The sequence below is a fragment of the Aplysia californica genome, unplaced genomic scaffold (assembly GCF_000002075.1).
Source record: "Aplysia californica isolate F4 #8 unplaced genomic scaffold, AplCal3.0 scaffold00001, whole genome shotgun sequence".
Classification (NCBI taxonomy): domain Eukaryota; kingdom Metazoa; phylum Mollusca; class Gastropoda; order Aplysiida; family Aplysiidae; genus Aplysia; species Aplysia californica.
In genome coordinates this window covers 2,714,488-2,728,300 of record NW_004797271.1, presented here as the reverse complement: position 1 = coordinate 2,728,300, position 13,813 = coordinate 2,714,488, and the positions used below count along the sequence as shown (strand labels likewise).

Genomic DNA, 13,813 nt, shown 5'->3' with positions numbered 1-13,813 from the left:
GCAAATATTTCTTACTCCAGATACAGTGAACCTATAAAATATTTTAAGCTTTCAATAGTATCCATGATTACTTAAAAAGATATGAAAGCTATTGAAGTTTCATATCATTATAAATCATTAAAAATGAATATTCAGTCCGGCCCGGAAGCAACCGCGAAATAGTGAAATCCAAACTTTCAAGATGGCTGATCGCGAAGGTAAACAATCTTGAATCAACTTGTTCATCAGATGCAGTATTGATTTTTTTCATACCATGACGTAAATCATTCGTAATACATACATTGATTGAAAGTGGGTTGTTCTTGCTTTTTTTGTTAAAAAGAAACGAAATATTTTTGTTGGTTTAATAACTTCATCTTATAAAGTCGTATCTTCCTCCAGGACTAGTGCCAATGCAATGCCAATACTATACAGTCAGTGTAGTAGCTTTGGTTCTCTCTACACTGTCGCCTCAAATGGCAACTGGGGGCCTCTCAGTGCGCTTCATCTTTCATGTCAGACCTTCCACCTTCAACGTCCCTGATCCATTTTCTTACTGTTTGAATTGATGAGGCATTATTCCCTATTACTTTGTATATGCTGGGCGGGATCTGTCGATTTGCGCAAGGAAGTGTGGCGCTATCCTTGTCCTCACCTGGTGTGAGAATAAAAATACGATTAACCTCTCACCCCGGGTGAGACTTGCCACCATTGGCTATTCTCACCCGGTGTGAAACAAGACCTGTTTTTCTTAATTTCAGAATACTTTCTAGATCTATCGGTGTGGATGATCAAATGGAAAAGCAAAGAAAAAATTACGTTATAGCACAAAAGTAAGCTAAATTGATCGTCTACAAAGATGCTATGGCTATTTATCTTTTCGAATGGAGCCAAACTACGCGGGTCGCCATTTTGATTTGCACCTAAGTTCTCGCAAGATCTACTCCTCCCCTCTTCTCTCTCTCTGTCTCTTTCTGAATACTGTCTCTTGGTGTGGACGATCAAATTGACCAAAACAAAGTTAAAACATGATGTTAAAACACATAAGTAAATTAATTTGGTCGTCTACAAAGATGCTACGGCTATTTAACTTTTCGAATCGAGTCGAACTATGCGGGTCGCGCAGCGCATTTGGTTGATTGAGGAAACGTGCAACAATCCATCGATTGTTGCGCATTCTGTTGATCAGCGGATCGCGCAGCGCTTTTTGTCGATCCGTGAAATATATACTTACTGCGCATTCTGTCGATAAACTATGATGGTAAAGTGAATAAAAGGAAAAAGAAAATTGGTTTACTGAGCACGTCTGTCTTTGAGTTTGAGCGTCCTGTTGTTTTGCTTCCAAGAAGAGTTGTGTGATGAACTTAAAATGTTGATGGTTGAGTGAGGCAGATAAATCTACACGACGTTAAATCGAGCACCTGCACTCAGTATTTGGACGGATTTGATTGGCTGAGTACTTCACGTGGTAGGCCTATTCCAAATACGGTTACAGCTCTATGATGAGTTCACCAATCCACTTGCAATTTGGCACGGAGATTTATTAGACATGACATCATGATGATGATGTCACTAAATTTAGTGGCTATTGGTTGCATACTTTTGATTTAACGGAGGAGGGATACTTTGTTCTGAGACAGACCTCGTCTAGATCAAATTTACAAAATAATTTAATGAAGAGTGAAGTATGCAGAATGAAAGTAACTAGAATCTATATCTAGAGATCATACTTTTAAAAAATTACTTTGGTAGGCCTACAGTGAAAGTCGGGTATATAAGTTTCACTGTATGATTACAACCTTTGACTTCTTGGTAGAGTAGAGTTAAATCACTGCTAGTTGCGGGAAGCACCCATTAAACTTTTTGTCCGCAGGAACTCGGAGCACTGTTTTTTAAAAATCGATGGCGGATTTAGTGGTTGACTCGCCCCAAGTTGTGTTGAACCTATACGCGCAAGTGTTGTTTCAACTATAATAAGGTAGCGTAAACACGGCCTCGCGGCCTTCTGAGCTTGTGGTTTCGGTGAAATCGGGGTAATTCAGACCGCTGTTTCTTTGTTCTTTCGCTATAAAACAACAAATGCTGTACTCCATGTAAAAGTTCAGCTTTTCATCGATATAATGGTGTTTTTGTTTTACCATGGCACTCAGTCTACATCGTCTTACTTTCATAATGTTTCGTTATTTTACCCTTGCACAAAATCAGCAAAAAGAAAGCTAACCAAAAAACAAAACAACAACACACACAGAAAAACGTTCTTACACTATCCTCCCTCTTTTAAAAAAAAAAAGAAAACAAGGACCCATTCGAATCAGCCTTATGGCTGTCTAAAGCCTTAGATCAGCTCCGGTTTAGACCTTGGGAGAGAATGAATAACTAAAGTGGGTTTTTTTCTTTTGAAAATTGTTCCATAATAAAAAAAGTTATGGCTGGACATATAATGAACATTGTGAGTATTTTGAAGAAAATTCTTGTCTGGAGGAAAATAAAAGGGGAGACGAAACCATTAGGCTATATTGAACTCCGACATTATACTTTTAACTGAAAATCTACAAATGAATGATGAGCTCAAAATTGGTAATGTTATGTTTTTTTTAGCAGTGAAATAGAAAATGAAAGCATTAAAGTTGTAATCTCAATACACACTTGATACAGTATATACAAGATTTTTTTCAAGAACAATATAACTTTCTCGAAATTTGTACAGACATTTAGATCTGCATGTCAACTTTGCTAAAAGAACGCAGTCGGCCAACTGTTCAGATGTACTAAGCCCAAAATTGTGAAACAAATTTATAGCAATTTCTTAATCTGTGGAATCGGTTGCTCGTGCTGGAGAAATATTTTGTGGAAATTCAGATTGTAAATGTTGGGGAAAGTAAAATAAGATATATAATATAAAGATGTTATAATTTAGATGTATAAAGGAATGACACAGGTTTTTTTTTCTTCTCTTTCTTGAAATGTTTGCCATTTGGGCTTAGAACAAGTGAACATCTTGTCAAAGATATGTAATCTCTCTCTCTCTCTTTCTCTCTCTCTCTCTCTCTCTCTCTCTCTCTCTCTCTCTCTCTCTCTCTCTCTCTCTTTCTCTCAATTTCTCTCTCTCTCTCTCTCTCTCTCTCTCTCTCTTCCTCTTTCTCTCAATTTCTCTCTCTCTCTGTTTCTCTCTCCATCCCTCTCTCTCTTTTGTTCAGATTCTCTCATAAATGTCAAACAAAACCAAATCAGACTGTGTGTTGACAGATATGGAGAGCACTCTTTTACCAATGATATTTTCCCCCTTTTCATGTTTGAAGAGACAAAAAAAATCAGTAGAACAACATGTCCATAGCGTTCAAGCCAACCACACTCATACTAGACAACAACAACATCAGCAAACTGGATGGATTGGAGGCATGCCCGTCACTCACTCAGGTATGTAATATTCTGTCAAACCAGTTTTAGCAACTACGTGTCCAAGAAGACCATTTGTACAAGACAAAACAGCCTTTTCCCACTTTCCTCTTTGCATTTTGGGGGGGGGGGGCATATTTTATTGACACTGTCCAAGAGGTCCACCTGTCTAAGATAATCAGTTTTCTCCTTGACACTGGATGGTCATCTCAAATTGCTCTCTCTCTCTCTCTTTCTCTCTCTCTCTCTCTCTCTCTCTCTCTCTCTCTCTCTCTCTCTCTCTCTCTCTCTCTCTCTCTCTCTCTTGCTCGTTTTCTCTCTCTCTCTCTCAGTTACTCATAACACTCACTCATTCTGTTATGTAACTCTCATTCACTCAATCAAGCACCAAACATTCACTCAGGTATGTACACTCACTCTTCACAATCACTCACTCATATGTATACACTCACTAATGTACATATATACTCATTCATAACAATCATTGGCATCTATGGCACTTCACCATTGCACGCAGAACATGTGAGTTCAGTTCCTGTGTGGGGAAGTATTTTTATCGAGTATCTTCGTCTATCTGTTTGAATGTTGTATCCCTCTCAGTCTGAGGTGACCCTGACAGGCAGGGTTGAAGCTGCTTGCCACCTAAATGATCTAAATAATAATGTCATTAGGGGCGTCTAACATCAACAAGTACTGTACCATTACATTCACTCTCCAAGATATGTACACTCAGTCTTCGTGGTTGAAATTTAATACTGAATAAACATGTAAGACTGATATGATTTACTGCTCACCCACAAGTACATAACAATCACACTCTGATATTGTCAATAATACCCTTTCAGTAATACAGCACCCGTTCACTCCTCGCGTAAATAATGTTCATTCATTGCTTCGCAATGCTCACTAACTCATTCATATAATTTTACTGATTCAGTATATAACACTCAGGTATGCAAATGTCACTCACTGGTGTATAACACTCACTCTCAAACATGTGATTGACTGATTGTGAATGATTTGACCCCCATACACTGAATCTAGATAATTTAAGAGGCGGGCTTCTTTGAGCCGGCCTGTCAGGGCCAATCCAGACTGAGTTGGATACATATAATGAACCTTGCAAAGAAAAGGAGGTGCTCAATAACATAACCTCTCCCCATGGGAATTGCATTCAGATCTTGGTTCATTTTAGTTTTATTAACAGTTTTACGGCACTTGCAACACATTAAGGTCATAAAAGTGCTGAAGATTAGAGGTGTAAGAAGTGGGTAATAAACACAAAAAAGAAGAAGGAGAAATAAGAATGAGACATGTTTGATAGAAACGAAGGAGCAAACCACACCAAAGCTCCTACCAGCCACCCACAGACACTGGTTCTCAGATGTAAGATGTATAACATCTCAAACCAGAAAGAAAACATTCTATTTGTGCTGTTCACAGACTTGAGTTCAGGATGATTTTATTTGAGAACTCAGAAGTTTTTTTGTTTTTTGTTTTTTACAGCTGTCTGCAGTCCACAATCACATTGTGCGTATGCATGCAGTGGGTTCCCTCCCCCTGTTGACAGTGTTGAGTCTGGCCAGCAACAGTATCGTCACCATGGAAGGTCTTGACTTGTTGGAGCATCTCACATGGCTAGACCTCAGCTCCAATTCTATCAAGGTCAGCATTGAAATAGCCTAGAAACATTTTTTTTCAGGACAGATGGGTGCTGTTACGATTTATTTATCTTATCGTGCTCTCTTTTTTGGTATCCTAGCTCCTTGATGCCATATGGGGTGGTTAGAATAGCCCATGGAGCTGTGATCTCTATGCCAGGTGATCAGAAAAATAGTTTGTCCAAAAGAACATTATGAATAAATTTACAAACAGCAAAGTTACAGATTCCTAAATCACAGGAAACAGTGTCTTGTTGCCACATGCCAAGTGAATTGATTGTATGGTCCTTAGGTCCATGTGAACAAAATTAATTCCTTAACATCACACCTGGCTGGCTTAATACCATCATCATTGATACCATCAATAAATTCCAGTGTAAATTTCCATACCTCACTCTTACTCTTTTTCTCTGTCTACTGTCCCAAAGCATTCACGCCTTATCTTGCTAATGTGAATGAAGAGAAGTGGGCATGGAGATGGGAGAGTATAAGAATAGGGATAAATAGATTTCTAATGTTTCAAAGCTTTGGACCGGATACTTACTGCATATATTCAGTCTTTTGTGTTTTTGGGCAATGTTGTCAACAAAACTCCAGGCAGTACGGACGATCGCTGGACTCGCTTCTTTTCAGCTTAAAGTCAGGGTAGATTAATGACTTATTCTTGGGTTGACCTCAACTCTTATCCAGCTGTGATTTTGTATGCTCAATTTCTCTTGTTTTATTTTGATTTCTGAGCACAAATTTTTTTCAGGTGAAGACAACTGTATCTCTAGTGACCTGTGTCATCATTAGTGACTTTGCAGCTTCCTTGTAGGTGTTATCATTATTGATTTTCATACATTTTTGACAACTGTAAAGCCTTCGCACTGGTGCTTTCTCTATTTTTGGCCATGTTTCTACATTTCAACAGTTATAGTTGTTCAGTCTCCTGTAAAATTTCCCTGACTGGTACGTATTTACTTTACTTATTGATTTCATTCTTCATTATTTTATTTTTGCAGAGATGACAACTTTAAATGAAATGTTCTATGTTAGGAAAAAGAAATTTATCAAAAGTGGTGATTATTTAATGTGGCTCACTTTGTCTTCTTTTTTGAAGGTTGTGGAACATCTTCCAAAGTCGGGAATGCTTCATTACATTGATTTATCGGACAATGACATTACTCACTTCTCAGACCTCAGTTATATGGACAACTTGAAGGTTGGTGTCATAGTATGAAACTTTGTGCTCGCTGATTTCAGTTCCTGTGGTCTATTTTTATAGCTAGATGATAGTCTAGGCTTGGACTTTTTAGCTGCGGATCAGACCTGGTTTAGCCTTTTAAATAAGGGTAGTGTTCTTGTAAAAGTGTTCTTGTAAAAGTCTTCAGTATTTCATATATTTATTTCTATTGAAGTGAGAGAAGAACTATAGACACGGCTTTAGATATTTGATTATTGTCTGCTTCTGATTATGGTCTTTGCATTTTTCATATGTCTTAATGAAGTTAATATGTCACTTTTAACAATAATTCATAGGATGTGTTTAAGTAAAGAACATCTTACCGCCTGCTATGATTCTAGCTCTGGATCCAAGTAATTCCAAGTAACATCTTACCATTACAATATGGGTCTCAGTAATAAATGGTTATATTCTTCTTCTGACATTCAGCTTGTTCTTTCACTGCACTTGCAATTGTGTTTGTCCTGAATCTTTCAACATTTAGCGTTCTCTGATGCTGACGCATCTGACTGATCAGGCCAATCAGTAAAAACATGTGCGAAATTATACTAGTTATGCCCCTTGCAGTCCTGTAAGGTTATTTAATAGGTATAATTTCTTTCAAGATCTCGTAAAACACTCTATGAGGTATGCATGAAAAATGTTCATAAAATGATTAAAGCTCTGTCAAAGTGAAAGTGGAAGGGGTGTTTATATATATTTATCTAAGACTTCCAGATCAAAATATACCTACTTGGATTTGTAAGAGATACTAGTCACAGTAATGCTTCTTGCATTCTGCGATTTGATCGGACCCTGGGACTGTCCACTTTGGCATTGGGCAAGTTCCACTGGACACTCTTGTTGTCCACTTGGGGTAACAGAATTAATACTGGTTCTCCACTTCTCTCTTCCGTTGTCTGCGTTCTTCTGTTTCCTATTCCCAGCTTGTAAAGTTGATTTCAGTTGTAATGATGTCTCTCTTGATATTTTCTCTATATTTTTATAGAGGTCTTTCTTATAATGATGGTGTAAGTGCAGTCAAATCTGCTCAGACAACCACCCGTCCAAAACAATCACCCGTCTAAATGACCACCTCTTCCTCTCTCCCCCTTGCATTTTTTCTATATTATAATGACACTGCCCAAGAGAACCACCTGTCTAAGACAACCACTTTTCTCCTTGACAGTCAGTGAATTTCTTGGATAGGTTCCGCGAATGCAAATGTAATTTTTTTTCCTCTTGTCTCAGGTATAAATATTTTGTCTCATCTTGTTTTGCTGAAAATGGCCATGTTGAATTTCAGAATATAGACCTAAATGCATGTTTTTAAAATATTTTTTTCATTCTGTGTTTCTTCCCAGACATTACTTTTGCATAGTAACAGCATCACGTCTCTGAAGATGGCAGTCTCACACTTGCCCCAGAATCTGAGTGTTCTCTCCCTTGCTGATAACAGCATTTACGACCTGAGTGAGGTACAAGGAGGGATCATGTTGTTTTAACTTATATGATATCCAGCTGTCAAAGCAATAACTTGAGTGAATGTGTATCAACAGAAAGATGCAAAGCTGTGCTCAAATTTTGTCTGCTTCTCAAATCACATGTTGTTTTTCAGTACACAAACATCCCTTTGTTGATATGTCATGTTGACCCAATTATCACTGTAAATATTCGAATCAGTAGAAATCGCCAATCTTTGCCAAAAGTCACTAAATTAAGACTCAAGGGGGGAGGGGAGGTGGGTGAAAGTTGTCATGAGTTATTCAGAATTGTTTTGTGATATCACTCAGACTTCGGTACTTGAAATGAAAATGTCATCAGTTTCGGTTGACTACATTTAACCCACTATTAAATGAAAAATACTATTTGTCTCCTCACACCAGTAATATCAACAGTTGAATTACAGTGGCCTTGGATCTGTTCCAATGACTTGAACCAAAAGCAAGATTTCTATCCCCTGGGGCAGTGCCACTGACTGTAGTGTCTTTAGGCCATTCCCAAAGGGGGGATATTTCTCGTTCAAGCATAGTAAAATTGTAAATGGGCTGACTCATGTCACACACATAACTGTGCCTGATATACAACAGGGAACTGCTGCTTTTTCTTTCCTGTCCGTACTATTGTCATTTTCCTCTACTTTTTTTGTATGTTTGTCACTCTCTTGTGACCTGCTATTTTGGGGTGCCTTGATAGTCGAAGCAGACCTTGTGCTGTTGAAACTAGAGAGGTGAGCAGTCTAAGTCTGATTCCCTATAAAGACTTCTCTGTTGACACCCATCCCATGGCGCTCATATGACCTTATGCAGTTGCGAGCGCTGTAAAACCCTCTACTATAAAAAAAATAAAAAAAGAATTTTTCTTTGCTGATGACAAGTCGCTTGTTGTTCTGTTCAGACCTTCAAATATACTTTATATTTGGGATAAGAGGCCTATGCACAATCCTGAATTTATGTTTCTGCTGTTGTGTCTTTCGCCCATACGCCGATAGTATAGGTGTAGCTCTTGCATTGACAGCTTTCATTTTTTTTGGTATGGAAAGAATAAATATAATTTATTAGTGTGAGCTTTTTTAAAATGAAGTTCTCTTGTTTTGTTGTAGAATATTTGTGATTTGCTTCTAAAATGTTCACTTGTTGCTCTTATATCAGGTTGGATTGATGAAGTGTTTTGTATGTTTTCGTGTATATTTTATGTCTTTTAGAATACGCAGATCACTGATGAACTTCGTTGGAGTGGCAGAGAAACACACTAGAGTAGTAGTGTGCTAGAAGAGCTACACACTTTACAACTTGAAGAATAAATCACCAAATTTCATTTTATCAACACAATGAAATGAGTGGGACTTTTTTAGAAAACAGAAACTGACCAGCCCTGTGTTTGAAGCTAATAAGTGCATATATGGTACAATGCCTGCCTACTCCCATAGTAGATGATTTTCCCAGCTTCACACTAAGATCAGCTTGAAACCATTTCCTCTAAGGTAGATAACATAAGCCTGAAAATCTCGACCTCTTGAGTTGGTCAGTGAACTGTGACATGGAGATTGTATGTAATAACCTGTCAATTTTTGTTTTTTGCAGATCTGTTACCTGTCTGGGTTGGCCAATCTGCAACAGTTTTCTGTTGCTGAAAATCCCTGCCTCATGATGACAGCAGAGAATGAATATCCTTTTGTTTGCTGTTGTAGTTGTTGAAAAATCAAGGCCTTATCAGGCACAACACAAGTCACAGATCACAATATTTTGCATTATTCCTGAACAAGATCAGTTTCAGACATCTCGCCTATTTGCTAACTTGGTGACCCCGTATACAAAATTTTTACTCTTCCAGTGGTTCATCTTACACAGAAAGCTACCTGTACACACACAGGGACTCATACAGATTTAACTCTCCACATGATGGCACTTGACAAAGAGACAGAAGCTGATGTTGTCTGAATAGCTTCTTTAGAATACTGGTAATTAATTTAGAAGAGCCGATGCTTGTGTGCATGATTAGAGACCTGGCTGGGAGGAAATACCTTTATGATACGGTCTAGAAGAGTTCAAACCCCATTCGGGTAAGGGATTCAGGACTTCCTCATGTTTTCAAGTTCAGAATTGGAGGCAGAGGCAAACGCTGTCATCTTCAGTGATGACATCCACGTGTACATGCCACATCCTCAACATTATCACTCGTGTGTACATGCCAAAGTACTCTGTCTTTGACAGAGATTGCTTACTCCATATTTTTGTGTTGTGTCTGGAAAGTCCAGCATTGCCGCTAAAGACTAGTCCAAATGTGTCTTTTCTCTGTCATTCTCAGAGACTTAAGAACTTTGCATAACTAGTGAAGGATAAATGTATGTTCTGCACCCAAGATTGTTCAGCTGACGTGTAGATTATTCCTTTTATTGACAGAAAAGAAACTTCCTTGACTTAGGTTACAGGGTTTGATTACCGGCCATACATTTGGAACTGGTGCCCCACAGTCTATGTCCTGGATGGTTACATGGTGTCAGAGAAAGAAAGGTTGGTATAGCCTTTGTGTTCTTTGTGTGAACTGGTGTTTCTGTTTATTTGTCTTATACATCGTTCCCTTAGACATTGATGTTGAGGAAGAAAAAGAGAAGGCAAAAAATGTGTTGTATTAAAGATTTGTCTTCTTAAAGCCAAGCAAGCGCGTACTGCGTAAACTAGAAGTTATGAAGTCTGTACATTTAAATTGCTCTTCAATGAACTGATTAAATTGGTTTGGTGACCAAGTCCAGAGCATGCTACAAACACAGCTTACAAGTTTTTCTCTGGCGCAGCGGGGGGCCAAACCAACTGACCTTTTGAGCTAGATCTGGATATAAATATTACTGGCAGGGGCAGTTTAAGTAAGAGTTTTTAGGGCACTTGCAACACAAGAAGGTTATACAAGTGCTTAAGATTAGAGGTGTTTCAAGGGAGTAAAAAACACAGAAAAGAAGGAGGGGAGATCAGGCAATAGATGTTTGATAGGAAAGAGGGAGCAAACCACACCATCACCCTGGTCTGGCTGTGTGGCTCTCAGTAGTGAAACAGTTATGACTTAGATTCTTGGCTTCACCAGGTAAGAGGTTGTCTATTTTAATTTTAAAAATGTGGACTCTGTTCTTAAAAGTTCAGCCAATGGGTGGTTGGCAGGTGTCTGGTGTGGTTTGGCATATTTTGTACTCTTTCCTCCTTCTTTTTTTGTATTTGTTGCTCTCTTGTAACACCTCGTAATCTTCTCTACACTTATATGACATAATTGTGTTGCGAGTGCCGAAAAAGGCTAACTAAAGGTAAATAGTTCACCCAGCTGTAAAGATAGGTTCTTGGCAATCGACAGAGACGCAATATTTAAACGGTAGCGGTGTGCCCTTAGCAGATTAAAATGCAGTGTGTTTCCCTCGAGACTTGAATCGCCAATTGGAATACACTGGCCCGCCAATGATGTTCTTGTGGAGCCTTCCATTGTTGATTAGGCACATCAGTAGTTTTTCTTGTAACGATGCGACTTTGATGTGTTTCTATCTTTTCTCCCCTAGGCTGTTGGGCGAGTGGCTGTATAGTCAAGGAAAAGGCCGACAGTTTCACCCTGGCCAGCATGCTCAACTGGTGGAGTATCTGGCAACTGTATGTCCACTTACGTCTACTGACCAGGTAAGCTGCATGTGTGTGGATGTGCACTCATGTTTGTGTCTTTATAGGAGGTGTCTAGGTACTCCCTGATTGGGGTCTACGTAGTCATGGTGTCTAGGTGGACCCCAAAAATGTTGGATTGTGATTGGCTCACTGAGCGAGCGGTTGTTTACATTGGTTACAATGCAAGGCTACTAGGCCTACTTATTGATCATCTCGGGTAGTAGTAGTATGTCTATCTTGTGTTACTATAATTAATTTATTTTAGCCTAGAGAGAGAGAGTATTTAATGAATAAACGTATCTAGATCTAGGTCTAGATTCTAGATCTAGATCTAGAAATCTAGATTCACTCCCACAATAACCGTCGTGTAAACAAACAGGACCGCAATTGTACAGGAATGCCGAAACCGTGCACCGAAAAAGAAGCCATTTGAAACTAGTAGACTCCAGGCCTACAGAAGCAAGTAGGCCTACTGTTGATAATTATGATAGTAGACCTGTGAATCAAGTTGCATGATAGGCCTAGTGTGTCTCCGCCAATTCACAGGGGAGTAGTCAAAATCGATATTCGCTCTTCGGTTATTCGCCCACCAGGCCACCACTAGATTTAGATCTAGATCTAGATCTAGATCTAGATCATCTACTTTCCGAACTGCACACTCTTGGCTGGGTGCACAACAAAATCTAGATCTAAATCTAGATTACGTTTATTCATTAGGCAAGCGCTATTTGCAACGCCGCGTTCTGAATAGCTCCCGTGCTTTTTGAAACGCCAGTACTAGATCTAGAATCTAGATATCTAGATCTAGATGTAGTAGCCATCGTTTCTACATGATAATATTGTAGTTCTGCCTGAATTGTGGAAGCTTTCAGTTTTTTGATAAACCTCCTAGGATTTGACTCCTTTTTTTATGACGTTGTCTTATTCCGATCAACATGGGTAGATCTAGATCTAAAAAAATCTAGATCTAGTCTAGATTAGATCTAACAATTGTTTCTGACATTGTTTGCTCAAAAGAAGACGTCTTGTTCATCTCTCATAATCATAATCATTTGAGTTAGAGTTTGAGTAAGTTTAAGTCGAAAGACGCTTGGATAACAATAACAAGACGGTGCAACTCGAACTTTAAGTTAGGCCTAGAGAACGTATACAAGCTGTCTACTGTCTACGTTCTCTAAGTCTAATGTTCAGTGTTTCCAAGCGCGGCATCGAATCCCGGTTCCGGAAGGTTTTTTTTTCCTTCTCCTGAGCCAAAAATTTATTAAAAAAAAAAAAAATTAGACTCACAGACCAAGGAAAGCCACTACTGAACTTTAACCAGGCCTAAATTGGTAAAAGGAAAAGTATAGGCTATACTAAGGCCTACTTTGTACAGAGCTCCAAGTCTTGGGGACAAAACCAGAATGTGCATGCTTCATCACTACATAAAAAACTACAAAGCAACAAGATATAATTATGGGAACAATTTGTTGGTCAGTCGAGAAGAGGACAACAACAAACAAAAAAAACAACCAAAAAAAAGAAAAGAAAAAAAACCCGTCCAGGACCGTGATCGAACCAACGCTAAAAAAATAATGGTTTCACTTCAAGCGCAGACGCGCTGTCACTTCGGCCATCACTCAGAACTTCTGATACCGAAGTGCAGATTAAGTTTAATATTTTACATACGGCGACGCAGCGTTTTATTTAGCACTTGCGCTAATCGCAACGCGGCGTTGCAAAAAGGCACTTCCTATTCATTAAATACTCTCTCTCTGGGCTAAAATAAATAAATTATAGTAACACCAGATCGACATACCGCCCGAGATGATCAGTAGCCTTGCATTGTAATCAATGTAAACTACCGCTCGCTCAGCGAGCCAATCACAATCCAACATTTTTGGGGTCCACCTAGACACCATGACTACGTAGACACTTCCGTCTTTATATGTGTGCACATATGTGTACTGTGTGTGTGTATTCTTAAGTGTATGTGGTATTGACGTATTGGGTTTGTGAATTATATGTGCCTGACTTGTCAAATAACTTTAAATTTGTTTATTTGGTTGATATTCTGTGTACAAATGCTCTTCCTTGTCCCTCTCCCCTCCCCTCGTCCTCTCTCTCCTTCTCTCTCCCCTCCCCTCGTCCTCTCCCTCCTTCCCTCTCTCCTTCCACTCGTTCTCTCCCTCCTTCCCTCTCCCCTTCCCTCGTCCTCTCCCTCCTTCCCTCTCCCCTTCCCTCTCCCTTTCCCTCGTCCTCTCCCTCCTTTCCTCTCCCATCCCTTCGTCCTCTCCCTCCTTCCCTCTCCCCCTCCCTCCCTCTCCCCCTCCCTCGCTCCCTCCCTCCTTCCCTCTCCCTTTCCCCTCATCTTCTTCTTCCCTCCTTCGCTCTACCCCACCCCACACCCCTAAACCTATTACCCATACACCCTTTCCCAATCATCTTATTACCCTGAC

At 39.3% G+C, this 13,813-nt stretch overlaps 1 protein-coding gene across 1 annotated transcript in view; it reads left to right on the top strand.

The window, feature by feature from the left end:
* Nucleotides 1-3,303: 3,303 nt before the first annotated feature.
* LOC101861549 (serine-rich adhesin for platelets) overlaps nucleotides 3,304-13,813 on the top strand; it is a gene marked incomplete at its 3' end in the record, with an annotated part of 100,872 nt that continues 90,362 nt past the window's right edge. Inside the window, 7 exon segments of the mRNA XM_013086136.1 lie at nucleotides 3,304-3,396; nucleotides 4,882-5,040; nucleotides 6,139-6,240; nucleotides 7,605-7,718; nucleotides 9,324-9,406; nucleotides 10,170-10,253; nucleotides 11,279-11,393. Of these exon segments, the coding sequence (XP_012941590.1) occupies nucleotides 3,304-3,396; nucleotides 4,882-5,040; nucleotides 6,139-6,240; nucleotides 7,605-7,718; nucleotides 9,324-9,406; nucleotides 10,170-10,253; nucleotides 11,279-11,393 (750 nt within the window).